The sequence below is a fragment of the Rhincodon typus genome, chromosome 4, assembly GCF_021869965.1.
Source record: "Rhincodon typus isolate 14 chromosome 4, sRhiTyp1.1, whole genome shotgun sequence".
Taxonomy (NCBI): domain Eukaryota; kingdom Metazoa; phylum Chordata; class Chondrichthyes; order Orectolobiformes; family Rhincodontidae; genus Rhincodon; species Rhincodon typus.
In genome coordinates this window covers 10624085-10638622 of record NC_063335.1, presented here as the reverse complement: position 1 = coordinate 10638622, position 14538 = coordinate 10624085, and the positions used below count along the sequence as shown (strand labels likewise).

At 41.2% G+C, this 14538-nt stretch overlaps 2 protein-coding genes across 5 annotated transcripts in view; one reads left to right on the top strand and one right to left on the bottom strand.

Annotated features, from left to right (window-relative positions):
- The window catches only part of dscc1 (DNA replication and sister chromatid cohesion 1), a 45476-nt gene extending 39168 nt beyond the window's left edge, over positions 1-6308 (bottom strand). For both annotated transcript variants that reach the window (XM_048595497.1, XM_048595498.1), the window contains exon 1: positions 6086-6308. In XM_048595497.1, coding sequence (XP_048451454.1) covers positions 6086-6279 — 194 coding nt within the window. In that variant the 5' untranslated portion in view covers positions 6280-6308. The remainder of the gene's footprint in view (positions 1-6085) is intronic.
- The window catches only part of deptor (DEP domain containing MTOR-interacting protein), a 215057-nt gene that overhangs the window by 134758 nt on the left and 65761 nt on the right, over positions 1-14538 (top strand). The window lies entirely within an intron of this gene.

The window sequence follows — 14538 nt, the reverse complement described above, 5'->3', positions numbered from 1 at the left end:
TACTAACTTCATCCTGCCCCCTTGACCTGTCCGTCCTCCCTGGACTGACCTATCTCCTCCCTACCTCCCCACCTACACTCACCTTTACTGGCTCCATCCCCGCCTCTTTGACCTGTCTGTTTCCTCTCCACCTATCCTCTCCTCTATCCATCTTCTATCCGCCTCCCCCTCTCTCCCTATTTATTTCTGAACCCCCTCCCCCTCCCCCATTTCTGATGAAGGGTCTAGGCCCAAAACGTCAGCTTTCCTGCTCCTATGATGCTGCTTGGCCTGCTGTGTTCATCCAGCTCTGCACCTTGTTGTCTCAGATTCTCCAGCATCTGCAGTTCCTGCTATCTTTGAGGTCCTATGGTTGGATTTTCAAGATTTAGGGAGCAAATTAACAAAAAGCACTTCCAAGATGATCTCTGCATTATTCCTAGTCACTTGCAACAATTGAGGGAAGAAATAAGAAAAACAGAGGACCAAAGCATAGCTTCAGGCATGGCGCAGGAGGGAGAGGTTCAGGTTCTTTGAGCCACTTCTGGGGCAGCAGACACCAATTCAAAAGGTGTGGGTATGCAAGAGTAGAAAAGAAGAACAGGATGTGTAAAGTGAAAATGTGAGCCAGTAATGGATAAGGGAGGCATACCATATTATATAGGTAGTGAAGAAGGCATTTGTTATGCTTGCCTTTATTGGTCAGTGCGTCGAGTATAAGAGTTGGGAGGTCATGTTATGGCTGTACAGGACATTGGTTAGGCCACTTTCGGAATAGTGTGTGCAGTTCTGGTCTCCCTCCTATAGGAAGGATGTTGTAAAACTTGAAAGGGTTCAGAAAAGATTTACAAGGGTGTTGCCAGGGTTGGAGGGTGAATAGGCTGGGGCTATGTGTCAGAGGCTGAGGGGTGACCTTAAAGAAGTTTATAAAATCATGAGGGGCACGTATATGGTGAATAGTCAAAGTCTTTTCCCGAGGGTAGGGGAGTCCAAAACGAGAGGGCATATGTTTAAGGTGAGAGGGGGAAAGATTTAAAAGCGACCGAAGGAACAACTTCTTCACACAGAGGGTGGTGTGTGTGTGGAATGAACTGCCAGAGAAAGTGGTTAAGGAGGGTGCAATTACAACATTTAAAAGGTATCTGGTTGGGTAAACAAGTAGGAAGTGTTTGGAGGGATATGGGACAAATATTGGCAAATGGGACTAGATTAATTTAGGATATCTGGTCGGTATGGATGAGTTGGACCGAAGGGTCTCTTTCCATGCTGTACATCTGTATGACTATGACACTATGAACATGTGGAATACAAAAATAGGTTTACAGCATATATAAAAAAGCACAAAGTGTGATGAACGAGGCTGGTGAACTAAATCGTCACATAGAAATATTATGTAGCAGCAATAGTGGAAAAGTGGGTTAAAATGCTGAGGGCTAGCTAGTTCACTATCAAAAATATAAAGTGTTCAGAAAAAGCAGGGAAGGAAAAAGGGAAGTGGAGTTGAGTACTGATCAGAGAAGACATTGTAGTGTTGGAAAGAGAAGATATCCTATAAGGGGTAAAGACAGAATCTGGTTCAGGCTAAGAAAAACTGGTCGGATCATGCTGCTGAAGTGTTCCATCAGCATCCAAATACCAAAAGAGAGATAGAGGAGCAAATCTGCAGAGAAGTCACAGCAATGTGCCAGAACAGTTGAGTGATGATACATGGGGCTCTCATTTACTGTACCCATATATCGTTTGGAATACTGTGAGAGTAAATAGGTAAGGAAGCAGGGAAGTTGTGAAATATGTTCAGAAGAACTTCTTTGACAATTTTTTTTTCTTTATTTATTCATGGGATGAGAGCATCACAGGCTAGACAGCATTTATTGCCCATCCCTAATTGCCCAGAGGGCAGTTAAGAGCCAACCACATTGCTGTGGGTCTGGAGTCACATGTAAGCCAGACCAGGTAAGGATGGCAGTTTCCTTCCCTAAAAGGCATTAGTGAACCAGGTGAGTTTTTCCTGACAATCGACAATGGATTCATCGTCATCATTAGACTCCTAATTCCAGATTTTTATTGAGTCCACCATCTGCCATGGCGGGATTCCAACCCAGATCCACAGGACATTATCTGATTAACAATCCAGCGATAATACCACTAGGCCATCGCCTCCCCCATGTCTCTTTCTAACTCAAAAAGAGGTATTGCTGGAGGGACAGGTCGGCCAAGGGTCTATGGGAGTACACTTGGTTAAATGTGATGGAGGGGGGACAATGCACTTTTAATAATAAGCAGGAAATTGGTCAGGATAAAATGGAACAAAAGATTTACAAAATCAACTGCAATTGTCCATTGGGTAATCTCTGAGGGGATGCTTCAGATACTGGCTAGATACATTCTAATAACAGCAAACGGTAGGCAAGCAATGTCAAAGAACCTTTGATGACCAGGGTTGGCATGGCAGGTCAGTGGTTAGCACTGCTGCCTCACAGCACCAGGTACCTGGGTTTGTTTCCAGCCTCGGGAGACTGTCTGTCTGCAAGGTCTGCGTGGGTTTCCTCCAGTTGCTCCGGTTTCCTCTCATAGTCCAAAGATATGCAGGTTAGGTGGATTGGCCATGTTAAATTGTCCAGGGATGTGCAGGCTGGGTGGGTTAGCCATGGGAAATGCAGGGTTACGGGGATAGGGTTTGGGGAGTGTGTCTGGGAGGGATGATCTTCGGAGGGTTGGTGTGGACGCGATGGGCCAAATGGCCTGCTTCCACACTGTAGGGATTCTATGATTCTATGAGGAAAAGATAATACGTGAAGCATGTCAATTGAATTCTTTAAGTGAGTATTAGGTTAACAACAATGGATTGAGAGGGAAAGTGAAGAGGAAAATAGGACTGGCAAATACTATAAAGAATAGAATGACAGACAACGTAAAAGACACCCTGAAATCCCTCTTCCAGCATTTAATCTAAGAGATGAAGCAGGTCCTAATGCAGGCCAACATGGTGACATATGCTTAAAGGAGAATGGCATGGCTAGAATATTTAACAGGTATCTTGTACAGTGGTGGAGATGGCTGAAGCGTTTGCCATAATCTTCCCTACATACAAAGTGCTCAAGGATTGCAGGTGTGACAACCTGATTTTAGAAAATACGTAATGGTCCTAAGAACTAAAGGCCAATTAGTTTCACATCAGTGATGAGTAAGATTTTAGAAATAATAACCGGTGGTGGGGGGGGGATTAATTAATTAAGGAGAATCAGCATAAGTTGTAAAAGGCAGATTGTACCCAACTAAAGCTCATTTTAACTTTTGATTAAATAATATTGATGAAGAGAATGCAGCAGATATTGTCTAAGTTTTAAGAAAAAGTTGAAAGGTAAAGGTAAAGTCATCATTGTCCTACTGGACCATAGGGCTGCTCTCTCATTAGAGACAGACAACTGGAGGTGGTTTAACACGAGGGTCACCATTCCTCAGGCAATGAGAGACATTGAGAAGGGGAGTCTTCAATGGTTACCTGAGCTGGTGGGAAGTGAATCCACACTGTTAGCATCACTCTGCATCGCAAACCAACCATTCAGCTAACTGAGCTCACATAAAAGATTGATTATCAAAATTGTGTCTGAGTGGACATGAGCAAAACACAAATCTTTGAAGATAGCAAGAAATGATGCAAGTGGTTGGCAAACCATATGGGATTGCGGGCTTCAAAGAGATATTGTGTTCAAAAGCAGAAAAGTGATGCTAGACTTTTAACTTACCAGAATGGCTCCTGGATACACCAATTTAGCTACAAGGTTACATCGGGAAAAAAACACAATCAAAGGATATTGGTGACGGTGATGGTGGGGATGGTGGTGGGGGGGAGGGCGGGGAGCAGGAATTGGTCGAGGTTTACAAGGTTATGGTAGGTTTGAGTAAGGTTCACAAGGTAAAGCTGTTCCCAGTGGTGAATGATACAAGAACTCAGGGGACATAGATTAAAGATCTTGGGCTACAGATGCAGGGGGAATGTGAGGAAGAACTTTTTATGCAACAAGTGGTAATAACCTGAAACCTGCTGCTGTAAGGAAGATGGAAGCAGCAACGACCAATGGTTTCTGAAGGAAACTGATTGGGCTCTTGACGGAAACACATTCCCGGGGCTATGGCGATACAGCAAAAGAATGGAACTAACTGGTTTGCTCCAGGGACCTGGCATGGCCCAAATGGCGTCATTCTGTGTTGTAAATGACCCTATTGTACAGCTGCTCAGCAACAGAACTGCCATATAGAATTACACAGAATGTATAGCACACAAACAAGCCATTCAGCCCTGCCAGTTCATGCTTTTATGATCCATTCAACCAATTTCCCTAAATGACTATCAGCATAATTCTGTTTTTCCTTCTCCTGCAGGTTATTGTCTACCTTCCCTTTAAATGTATCAATACTGTTTGTCACAACTCTTCCCTGTGACAGCCCACCGTTCTCTAGGTAAAGAGATTTCTTTGGAATTTCCTATTTCATTTTTTGGAGACTACCTTGGATCACTTAGATTTTGCTCTCCAACATCAGCAAACTGATGGAAGAACTTGTCAACAGTGCTATCACGTTACACCAGTAAAGAAATATGCTGGGTTCCACCAAGATCACTCAGCTCCTGACCATATTACACTGGATCAAACATAGACAGCAGAGATGAACTCCAGAGCTATTATGAGATTGACTGCCCTTGACATCAAGGCAACATTCAACCAAGTATAGCATCACGGAACCATTGCAGAACTGGAGTCAGTGGGAATGGGGGAAATCGCTCTGCTGGTTAGAGTAATACCTGGCACAAAGGAAGAGGGTCCCTAACTTCATGTGTTCCTCAGGATAGCATCCTTGGCCCAAACATCTTCAACTGCTTCAATGAACTTCCCTCTATCATTCAGTCAGAGATGGGGATGTCCATTGATGATTGTACAATGCTCAGTACACTCACAACTTCTAAGACACTGAAGCCGAATGTGTGCATGTGCAGCATGATCTGAACCACATCCAGGTTTAGGCTGATAAATTGCCAAGTAACATTTTTGCCACACAGGTGCCATTCTAAATTCCTCTTTCTTTTGTTCATGTTTTAACTGTACTGTTTAAATAAGTTGCCTTTAAAATAAGAAAAAGTTAGAATCTAGGCTACCTTCTTAGAATATTTTGAGGGGATCTGGCCTAGTCCATAGCATAACTTTTAAAAGACTTTTGGATAGGTACATGAACAGAAAAGGTTTAGAGGGACATGGGCAAAACGCAGGCAAATGGGACTGGTTTAGTTTGGGAGACTTGGTTGGAATGAACGAATTGGATTGAAGGGTCTGTTTCCGTGCTATATGACTCTGTGAACTGGCCATATAAATACAGCAGCAGGTCAGAGGGTAGGAATCGTGTAGATTCATTCTTCCCAAAGCCTGTCTATCATCTACAAGGCACACGGCTCTCAATTAAATTTTCACTCATCTCACTGGGGTTGAATTTGATTTTGTTCTTCAGCAGAATATGTATTTCCCAGATTATGGTGTGAACGGTTATTTCGTATTGTGTGAAAAAGACACCAATTTTTAATGACACTAATTTCTGAAGAACGGTCCCTTTCCTGCTCCTCTGATGCTGCCTGACCTGCTGTGTTCATCCAACTCCACACCTTGTCATCCCCAATTGTTAATGCTATTTTAAAATGAAACGCCTCATTTGGGGCCATGTGTTTGAATTTTATATCGCACACATCGTCGTATTCCAGGAAGACAAAGTTTAAACTTTCCTGCTGGAGATTGCTGCCGGTGAAAAGATCAAGAGACAGACAAAAGCAAAGTTCTGCAGATGCTGGAAATCTCAAAGTGCCGGAGAAGCTCAACAGGTCTGGTAGCATCTGTGGAGAGAGGCAGAGGTAACGTTAACCTGCTGAGCTTGTCCAGCATTTTCTCTGTTTTTGTTTCTGATTTCGGTTTTTACTTAACGTTTCGAGTCTGATGTGAAGAAAACGTTAAAGTCTGTCTTCTTCTCCATAGACGCTGCCAGGCCAGTTGAGTTTCTCTGGCACCTTCTGGTCCAAAAGACATAAACCTGTGCACACTAAGCTGTGTTACAACGGGAACCCTACCTCTGCCCAGATTCGATGTGTTTGCACAGCGTTTCGTCCACTTCCATGAGGCAGTAATCCTCGGAGCTGAAACTCTCGCTGAATGAGAGGCATTGGACTGTTGGCTGTAACTCGGACGGGTCTAGTTTGGCCACATGTAAAGTGGCGTGAATCTGCGACAGAGTTCTCTCGCAGGCAGCCCCTCTCTGAGCCATGTTGCCAAGGGCCGGACTGATTGACAGAGAAGGGAACCAAGAGAAAGGAGCCGGGCACCGGAAACTTTCGGCAATTAGATACTGTATCCAATCCCAGCAGAAGGCGGGAGAATGGCTATTTCCTCAAACAAAAAGGATACATCGCGCCAATTGTATGGACTCAGTTGTGGGACACTGTGGTCAATGGGACCTGGTCAATTCGCGGCCGTTTTAAATACGCACACAATAAATTTGGAACAAAAACAGAAATTAACAGGCCAATGCACCCGAAACTTTAACTCTGCTTTCTCTGCACAGATGCTGCCAGACCTGCTGAGCTTTTCTTTTTCCAGCAACTTCTGATTTCCAACATTCTCAGCTCTTTCGGTTTTTTATAATGAGTTGGATCTTGCGGTTAGAATGAAATAAAAGGTTTATTAGAATAGTTTCAGCACTTGGGCAGTTCGAAGAAGCTGCTCGGACCGAATCGCAACTTTTAATATTTCTGCTGTTTTGTTATTGCTGCTTGTGGGTTTTATCCTGTCGCTTACTATCCTGCTTCCTATCCCCGACGGTTTTTTTTTATTATGGATCCCCCCTGACCTCCCTCAAAGCCTTCCTCCACAAGGCTACCAAAACGCTGCCTTTTTTCTAACAAAGCAATAGATGAGCTGCCGAAAATTTTAAATGAATACTGGTCTCAGCGGAGAGGCAAAGAGATCTAACATTCAATGATATCCAAAAGAACTGAAACAAGAGCAGGAAGGACAAGAGTTTCATTTATGTCACATTTTGCAACAATATCCCAAAGTGATTGAGGCACTATGACTTCCTTTGGAACACAAGAAAAGGAGGGCCTGCAGATCATCCAGCCTGTTCAATTACTCATTAGATTATGAAACAAAAACAGAATTTGCTGGAGAAACTCAGCAGATCTGACATTATCTGTGAAGTGAAAGCATTGTTCATGTTTCGAGTCCAGTACCCTTCTTCAGAACCTCAAACTCATTAGATTATGGCTGATCTGAACCTGAATCCACACTACCATACACATGGCCATAGTTTCATAGTCTTTAATATGCTTTTCTAACAAAAAAAAATCAATCTTAGTTTTAAGATTTTCTGTTGATCTAGCCTCAATAATGTTCTGGGGGAGTGTGTAAATAGTTTTCAAATTCCCTTTGTGTAAGAAATGTTTCCTGACGTCAGTCTTGACTGGCGTACTGAGTACCTATCACCACCATTCCGCCTCCACCCACCACCACCTCCCACCCAACCCCGCTTATCTGCAGCTCCCCCTATCCCCACATCCAGTCCAGTAGAAGGGTTGGACCCAAAACATTGGGTGCGTGCTAGTGGGCCCAGAGAATTCTATCCCAGAAAATACACTGAAGAAATTCACTGCCTTTGGTACTTGAGTTGTTTTGCTTCTCCCAGCCCACGTGAAAATTAAAATCTCCCATTATAACAACACTGTTACAGTAATAATCTTCTCTCATCCTTGTGTTGCCATACTCTGCCGTTCTATTATTACAATCAAAATGTCAATGAACAACTTGCTCCAAAGAATGACATTGTTTTTGTTCCTCAATTCTACCCATAGAGTATCTACTACCTGATCACCTTTACTGATATCCATTCTAATGCTGTAATAGTGTTCAAAATTAACATTGCTTTGTCATAATTTATAACTTGGAATACTTATCTCACAAATTGCAAATAACTTTCAGTGATAATGACTATATCATATTCTTTGAACTGGATTTACACTTCTACATCACAACAAAGTACAGTGACATATTATGTAGGCAAAACAAAAGCAGTTGCAATCATCTTCAGTGTTGGAAAACAATATCATGGATGATGCAAGAATAATGGTATATGGTAGAATGTGGGGCTGTCATCAAATTGTCCCTCATTCATAGTTATAATATTTTTAATTAGTTTTATTCAAAATTATTACATCCTGAATCTGGACTTTTGGTTATCACCCATCACAAAATCCCTGTTCCATTTTATTTCAGTGAGACTGGACATGAACTTGGATGCCAGACTTGAAAAGATATTTCGATATAGCATATCGCTCAATCCCTTCCAGAGAGTTTTCAATATTTTTGTATTGAAGATCAGCTCTGAGGAATAAATGGTCAATTACTTGGTCTTTTACATATAAGATTGAAAATAAGCAGATAAAGGGATACAGCAAGTCTTCACTTCATGTTCTGGTTGCATTCCTGAAAAGTGCAAATTTTAGTAAAACAACCTGAATTAAACTGGATTTTTCCCATTAAAGACAGTGAACCAGCAGGTTCTGCCAGATTTTTCTCATCATTAAAACATTATAACTGTATGTTAAAATGCCACATGTTGCTGAATTCCCATGTGGTGAATGAAATAACTTTTAAAATGAATAAAGTTTGAAATGTAAAAGAAATATGCTAACTTTCTACTTGTCTCCCCTCAACCATCTATCTCACTGACTGTCCAGCTCATGGAAGCTCCTTCTTGCTAGCTTCTCCCAGTGACGACGGACCCTTCCTCTTGTCAACTTCTCTGCTCACAGCCTTTGCCAATCCCTGAACTTCCTCTCACTACTGACCCTATGTTCAAGGCCTCACGCTCCCTGACCCTCCGTCTCCCTGAAATGCAAGCTTTCCACCTCTTTCACTTGCCACTTCACACTCCCAAACACTTGCTTTAGCAAAGGTTCTGGGAATGGGCGACAGGATCCTGGACTTTATATAGACAGGAGTTGAGTGCAAAAGCAATTATGTTATGGCAAACTTTTATAAAGTATTCATTCAGCCTCAAATGAAGAATCGCGTCAGATCCTGGGCACCAGAGTTTAGGATGCAAGGAGAGGTATTACACAGAAAGCAGAATGCAAGCATTATTGCAGGTATGAGGGACTTCAGCGATGTTGATAGATGGGAGAAGCTGCAGCTGATCTTGGAGAAGAAAAGGTTGAGAGGACATTTGACAGAGATCTGCAAAATCACGAGAGATCTCTAAGTCGGTAGGAAACTGTTTCCATTGATGGAATAATCAAAAATCAAGGGACACCAAAAGAAGAAATGGCAACATGATAAAAAGCTTATTTTTGTACAGTGAATGGTTAGGATCTGGAACGCACTGCTGGAGAGGGTACTGGAGGCAAATTCAATCATGGCTTTCAAAAGAAAATTGGAAAATTAACTGAAGTGAAACAAAATGTTCACGGTCATGGGGGAAATTGGGCTATTGGGATTAGATAAATTGCTTTTCAGAAAACCAGCACAGATACAATGGGTTGAATATGGTTCAAGAAGCAATGATCCTAACACTGACCCTTGGGGAAGCGCATCTTCATCCCTCTGTCTGAAAATCTGTTCACCACCACTATTCTTTATTTCCCATCACTCTGTTACTGTTCCTTTTATTCTATGGATTCAACTTTGTCCTTAAGCATGTTGTGTGGCACTTTATCAAATGCCTTTTGCAAGTCCCTGTACACCACATCTACCTTCACCATCTCTATTATCTCATTAAACAACTCCAGAAAGTTAATTAAACACAATTTGCCCTCAACAAATCTGTACTGGCTTTACTGTTTGACTAACCTGATGAGGTTCTATGATGAAGTAAAAGAGAGGGTTTTTGTATATGGTTTTCCTGAATGCATTTGATAAAGTGCCACATATTGGACTTGTTAGCAAAATTAAAGCCTACAAGATTATAATAGCTGTGATAGGATGAATATGAAGCTACTTAAAAGACAGAAAACAGACAGTATTATGAACAGAGATGGTAGGAACTGCCGAAATTTCTGAAGAAGGGTCTAGACCCGAAATGTCAGCTTTCCTGCTCCTCTGATGCTGCTTGGCCTGCTGTGTTCATCCAGCTGTACACCTTGTTATCTCAGTATTATGAACAATTGTTTCTCAAATGGGAGGAAAGAATACACTTCCCCAGGAATCCATGTAGGGACCATTGTTCTCTGATAAATTAATGATTTGGGCTTGAGTTTACAGAGGATAATTTCAAAGTTTGCAGATGACAATAAGGAGGATGGTCATAGATTTTGGAAAGACTTAGAATGATGAATGGGATGATGTAAGGGAGACTAAACGTACTTAAAGAAGTGTGAAGTTGTACATTTTGGTAGGAAAAATGAGAAGGCATTACAAACTAAAAAAATGTAATGTTAACACTGATTCATAAACAGAGAAATCTAGAAACCTATGCACACATTTTTTTTGGAGGTAGCAGGACACATTGAGAGCTTGTTAAAAAGTATCGGTGATATTTGGATTTATTACTGGAGACACAGAATACAAAAACAAGAATGTTATGCTAAAGCATTATAAAGCATTATCATCCAGAATATTGTCTACCACTTTGGGCATCACACACTGGGAATGATGTCAAGATCTGAGAGAGGATACAGAGGAAATTGACGAAAATGTTACCGGGGTGAGATATTTTAGTTACATGGAGAGATTGGAGTAACAATTTGTTCATAGAGCAGAGTAGGTCAAAAGGAAATTTGATAAAGATGCTCAAAATCATGAAGTGTTTTGTACAGTAATTAAGGATAAACATTTTTCATTGGTAGATGGATTGACAACTAGGTGATAAAGGCTGAGTACCATGAAAAAAATATTTTTCTACTATGTGTTATATTGATCTGGAGTATGAAAGGATGATCAAAGCAAGTTCATTTTCAAAGGAAAAGGTGAATACTTGAACGGAACAAAATAACGTGACTATAGGGAAAGAACAGAGCGTGAGATAAATTGAATGGCTTGACTGAAGAGCTACCACAGCGGATTGTGCCAACAGGTTTCATTCTATCATTCAAGGTGGGATCAGTATTGGATTGCTCTACCAAAGCACCAATTAAAATGCACTGAATGGTCTTTTTCCATTTTGAACATTTCTTTCATACTATAATTCTTTATTATTTGGTTTCTTACAGTTCCAAAGCAGGAATTAAAATTAGAATGTGATAGGCAGATGTCAAGTATAATGAACATTATAAACATAAATATACAAGAAATATGTGTGCAGAGTTAATGTAAAGACACAAATAAATGGGGTTTTGAACTTTTTCCAATGTAACTCTGGGAACATAAAGTGTTTAATTGCAAACAGCGGGGGAGAAATTGGCTCTGTAGTTCAATTTATTATTTAGGCTCTATGGGTGAGGTCTTCTAAACCATAAAATTTCCATCTGTGATAAACGTACACAGTCTGAAGGGAAATATGCCAAAAGTCATCTTGGCCAGAGCAGTCTCCTTTTTGAGTATTCAAAAATTCAAAAGCATTCTCTTCCAGCTCATTTTTATGCACTAGCTCCCGCAAGAAAGAGGGAAATGTGTCTATCAGTGTCCTGCATTACACTTGACAGATGTGGATGTCATGGTAGAATAGCTGCTAGATGTGTCAGGGGGTTAGGGTAGGTGGGAGGGGTAAGGCTAAGTTGGAGGTATGAGGCTTGCAACAGGCTAAGCATGTTAGGGAGAGGTAAAACGTTTGAATGTTAGGATTGCATCCTGATTGATTGATAGATGTGATGGGGTTAGGTGAACTGGGCAATGAATGAGGATAACGATGTGATTAGAAGGATATTCCATTTGAAGCTGAAATCATTTACTTGACAATTCATGTGAGGTCATTAAAGTTCTACCTGCATGGCACCACCTTCTCAGAACAGCACTCTTGGTCTTCACTACATTCTCCATGCCAAAGATGGCCCAATCGATCAGCAGCCTCTCCCTTTGCTATATAAAATGATGTCCCTATGTTTAAATCTGTTGCTTGTGTCCTGGTTCTGATGAGTGCAAGACAAAAACCCACAACTTATTGTCTTCTTTTAGCAATGTAAGTTCACTACATCTTCTCAATGCCTCTTGAGTAATGTTCCCTGTAAGTTTGGGCAGCTGCACAACAACATGAAAATCCCCATGCACGCTGCACACAAGTTGGCCCTCTTAACTTACTATGCACATATTAATTTAAATTTAAGGGGACCATAGATTTAAGAGTTTAATTTATTGCCACCAAAACTGCAGGGGTAGCACGCTCCACCTATGTGGTCAAACTGTCCATAAGGTCACTGCCAGTGATACAACAATCAGTTGCCTACATTAAAGAATCAGAGCAATAGCATGAATGTTTTGCAAATATTTCAAAGGAATCCAAATCCTGGGATTGTGATTTACTTGCTGCTCCACTCCAAACAGATGTGCATTCAACTTCTGATGGCTTTCTGGCTCCCTCCCACTTAATGCTGTACTGCCTTGCTGTTTACTCAGGAATGAGGGAGCAAGGCAATAATTGGGGAGAGGAAGTGAGGATATTGGTCACAGAGTGACCAGGGAGATAGCAAGCAAGGTGTCAATTGGGGCACCAAACAGGAGGAAAGGCCCATCGTTGAAGTAGCGAGGCAGTGAGAGTCCAAGCAAAGTAGGACAGCCAGGTGCCAGAGATATCACATGAAATTGCAGAGCAAGAGGCCAAGTGGAGTGAGCAGTAATGAGGGTTCCTTACAGGTCAGTGGCATCATGCATCGTAATTTGGGTGGAGATGGCATCCGCGTCTGGCTTTAGGCTCACAATGATGATGTCAGTGTGCCAACTTCCTCTGCCAGTGTGGTGGCAGAACATGAAAAATGTTACAGAGAATGTTACTCCTGAGCACATGTCTGAACAACACCTTACCCGTCTCCAAATACAAAACACCTCTCTTCCTTTCCTCCTTTCCCATGGCCTTCAGTGTTCTACCAGCAAATCATACTATTACATAGCCAGCCATTCTCCAGTCTTTTGCAGCACAGATTCAGTTCATAAAGAACTCCTGCCACTTCTTCCAGCAACAGTTCATCTCCTGTTCAAGAGGTGCAGGATATCTTTACTTTGCAATACTTGTTTGTAATATCAGGGTTGGTGCAGATGCATGTAGCCAAAAGCAGATAGCTCTGATTGAACACAGGCATTAGGTAAAATGACAGGCATATGAATTTAATGTACAACCTGTACAGTATTTACCACAGCCATTTTCAGGTGTTATCCAAATTAACACCTAATGTCTGCGTTTCCATTTAGAACACTGCACTGCACCACTTCGTCTTTTGCTTCAGACACATCTGCAGCAGACCTTCTGCATCTTACCTTACACACGCAACAGTTCTTCACCTCTTTGAAACTTGTTCTTAGAACACAAATACACTCTCCCACAGCCCAACCAGGCAGAAGGTAATGTCAGAACTTAACAAAACTTAAAATCTAATGAAGAGCTCAAGCTAGTTGGGGAGGGGGTGCAAGGAAAATCATAATTTTGATAAATATAAAGGGTTTTTATCTATTAATATCATAGCCAACTTCTTGAATTATTCATGGGATCATATTGGTTGCCAAGTTATTCTTGGGCATAAATGGTACTTGTTGGGGAAACAGCAAAAATTGGAAAATCCCTTTTCATGATTCAATGTCATTTCTCCTCCAATATTGTTGTCTTTTAAGTTAAGCAGTATTTGTTCACCAAACTGAGGTGTAAGCCAATTTTGTTCATATGCATATTAATGTTGGTAGATAACCATTTGAGACTGTTCTAAGTTCTGAGGAAGAGTCATGGGACCCAAAACGTTAACTGCGTTTTTTCTTCACAGATGCTGCCAGACCTGCTGAGCTTTTCCAGCACCTTCTGTTGTTGTGTGAGACTTTTCCAACAGTTGTCATTGGGTCAACTCCTAAAATCCCAATAAAATATCTACATCCTTCTTGAGGATTTATTCTGTACCTGTGACCAATGCACTTTTTGTGATTAAATAGGTAGTACAGAATTTAGTTTAAGGATGAAATCCATTAACTTTAATACTAAGATTGCTAAATTGTAGAAATGAAAAGTTTGGAAATTGAGTCATATTCTGCTTCAGTTCTTAGACTTTCTTCTGTGATTTAGAAAAGATTTCGGAAACTTAGAAATTCTTTAATCGGATTCACACAATACTCAGGAAGAGGGATAAGAATCCTTCTTATTCCAACGAAACACGCAACTTCATTTTATTAACTTTGTCTTTCTCTTGTACAGTTTCATGTTCCTTTTGTTGTACCTTCAACTTCTTTTTTCCTTGCATATGCTTGGCTCCCCCAGTTGTAAATTAAGGGTTACAGTTTAAACTCAAATCTCAATATTTATTTGTCCATTTGAGGCTTTAACCAATAAGGCAACAGGAGACAGTCTGGTATATTAGAGACAACAAGGTGCAGGGCTGGATGAACACAGCAGGCCAAGCAGCAT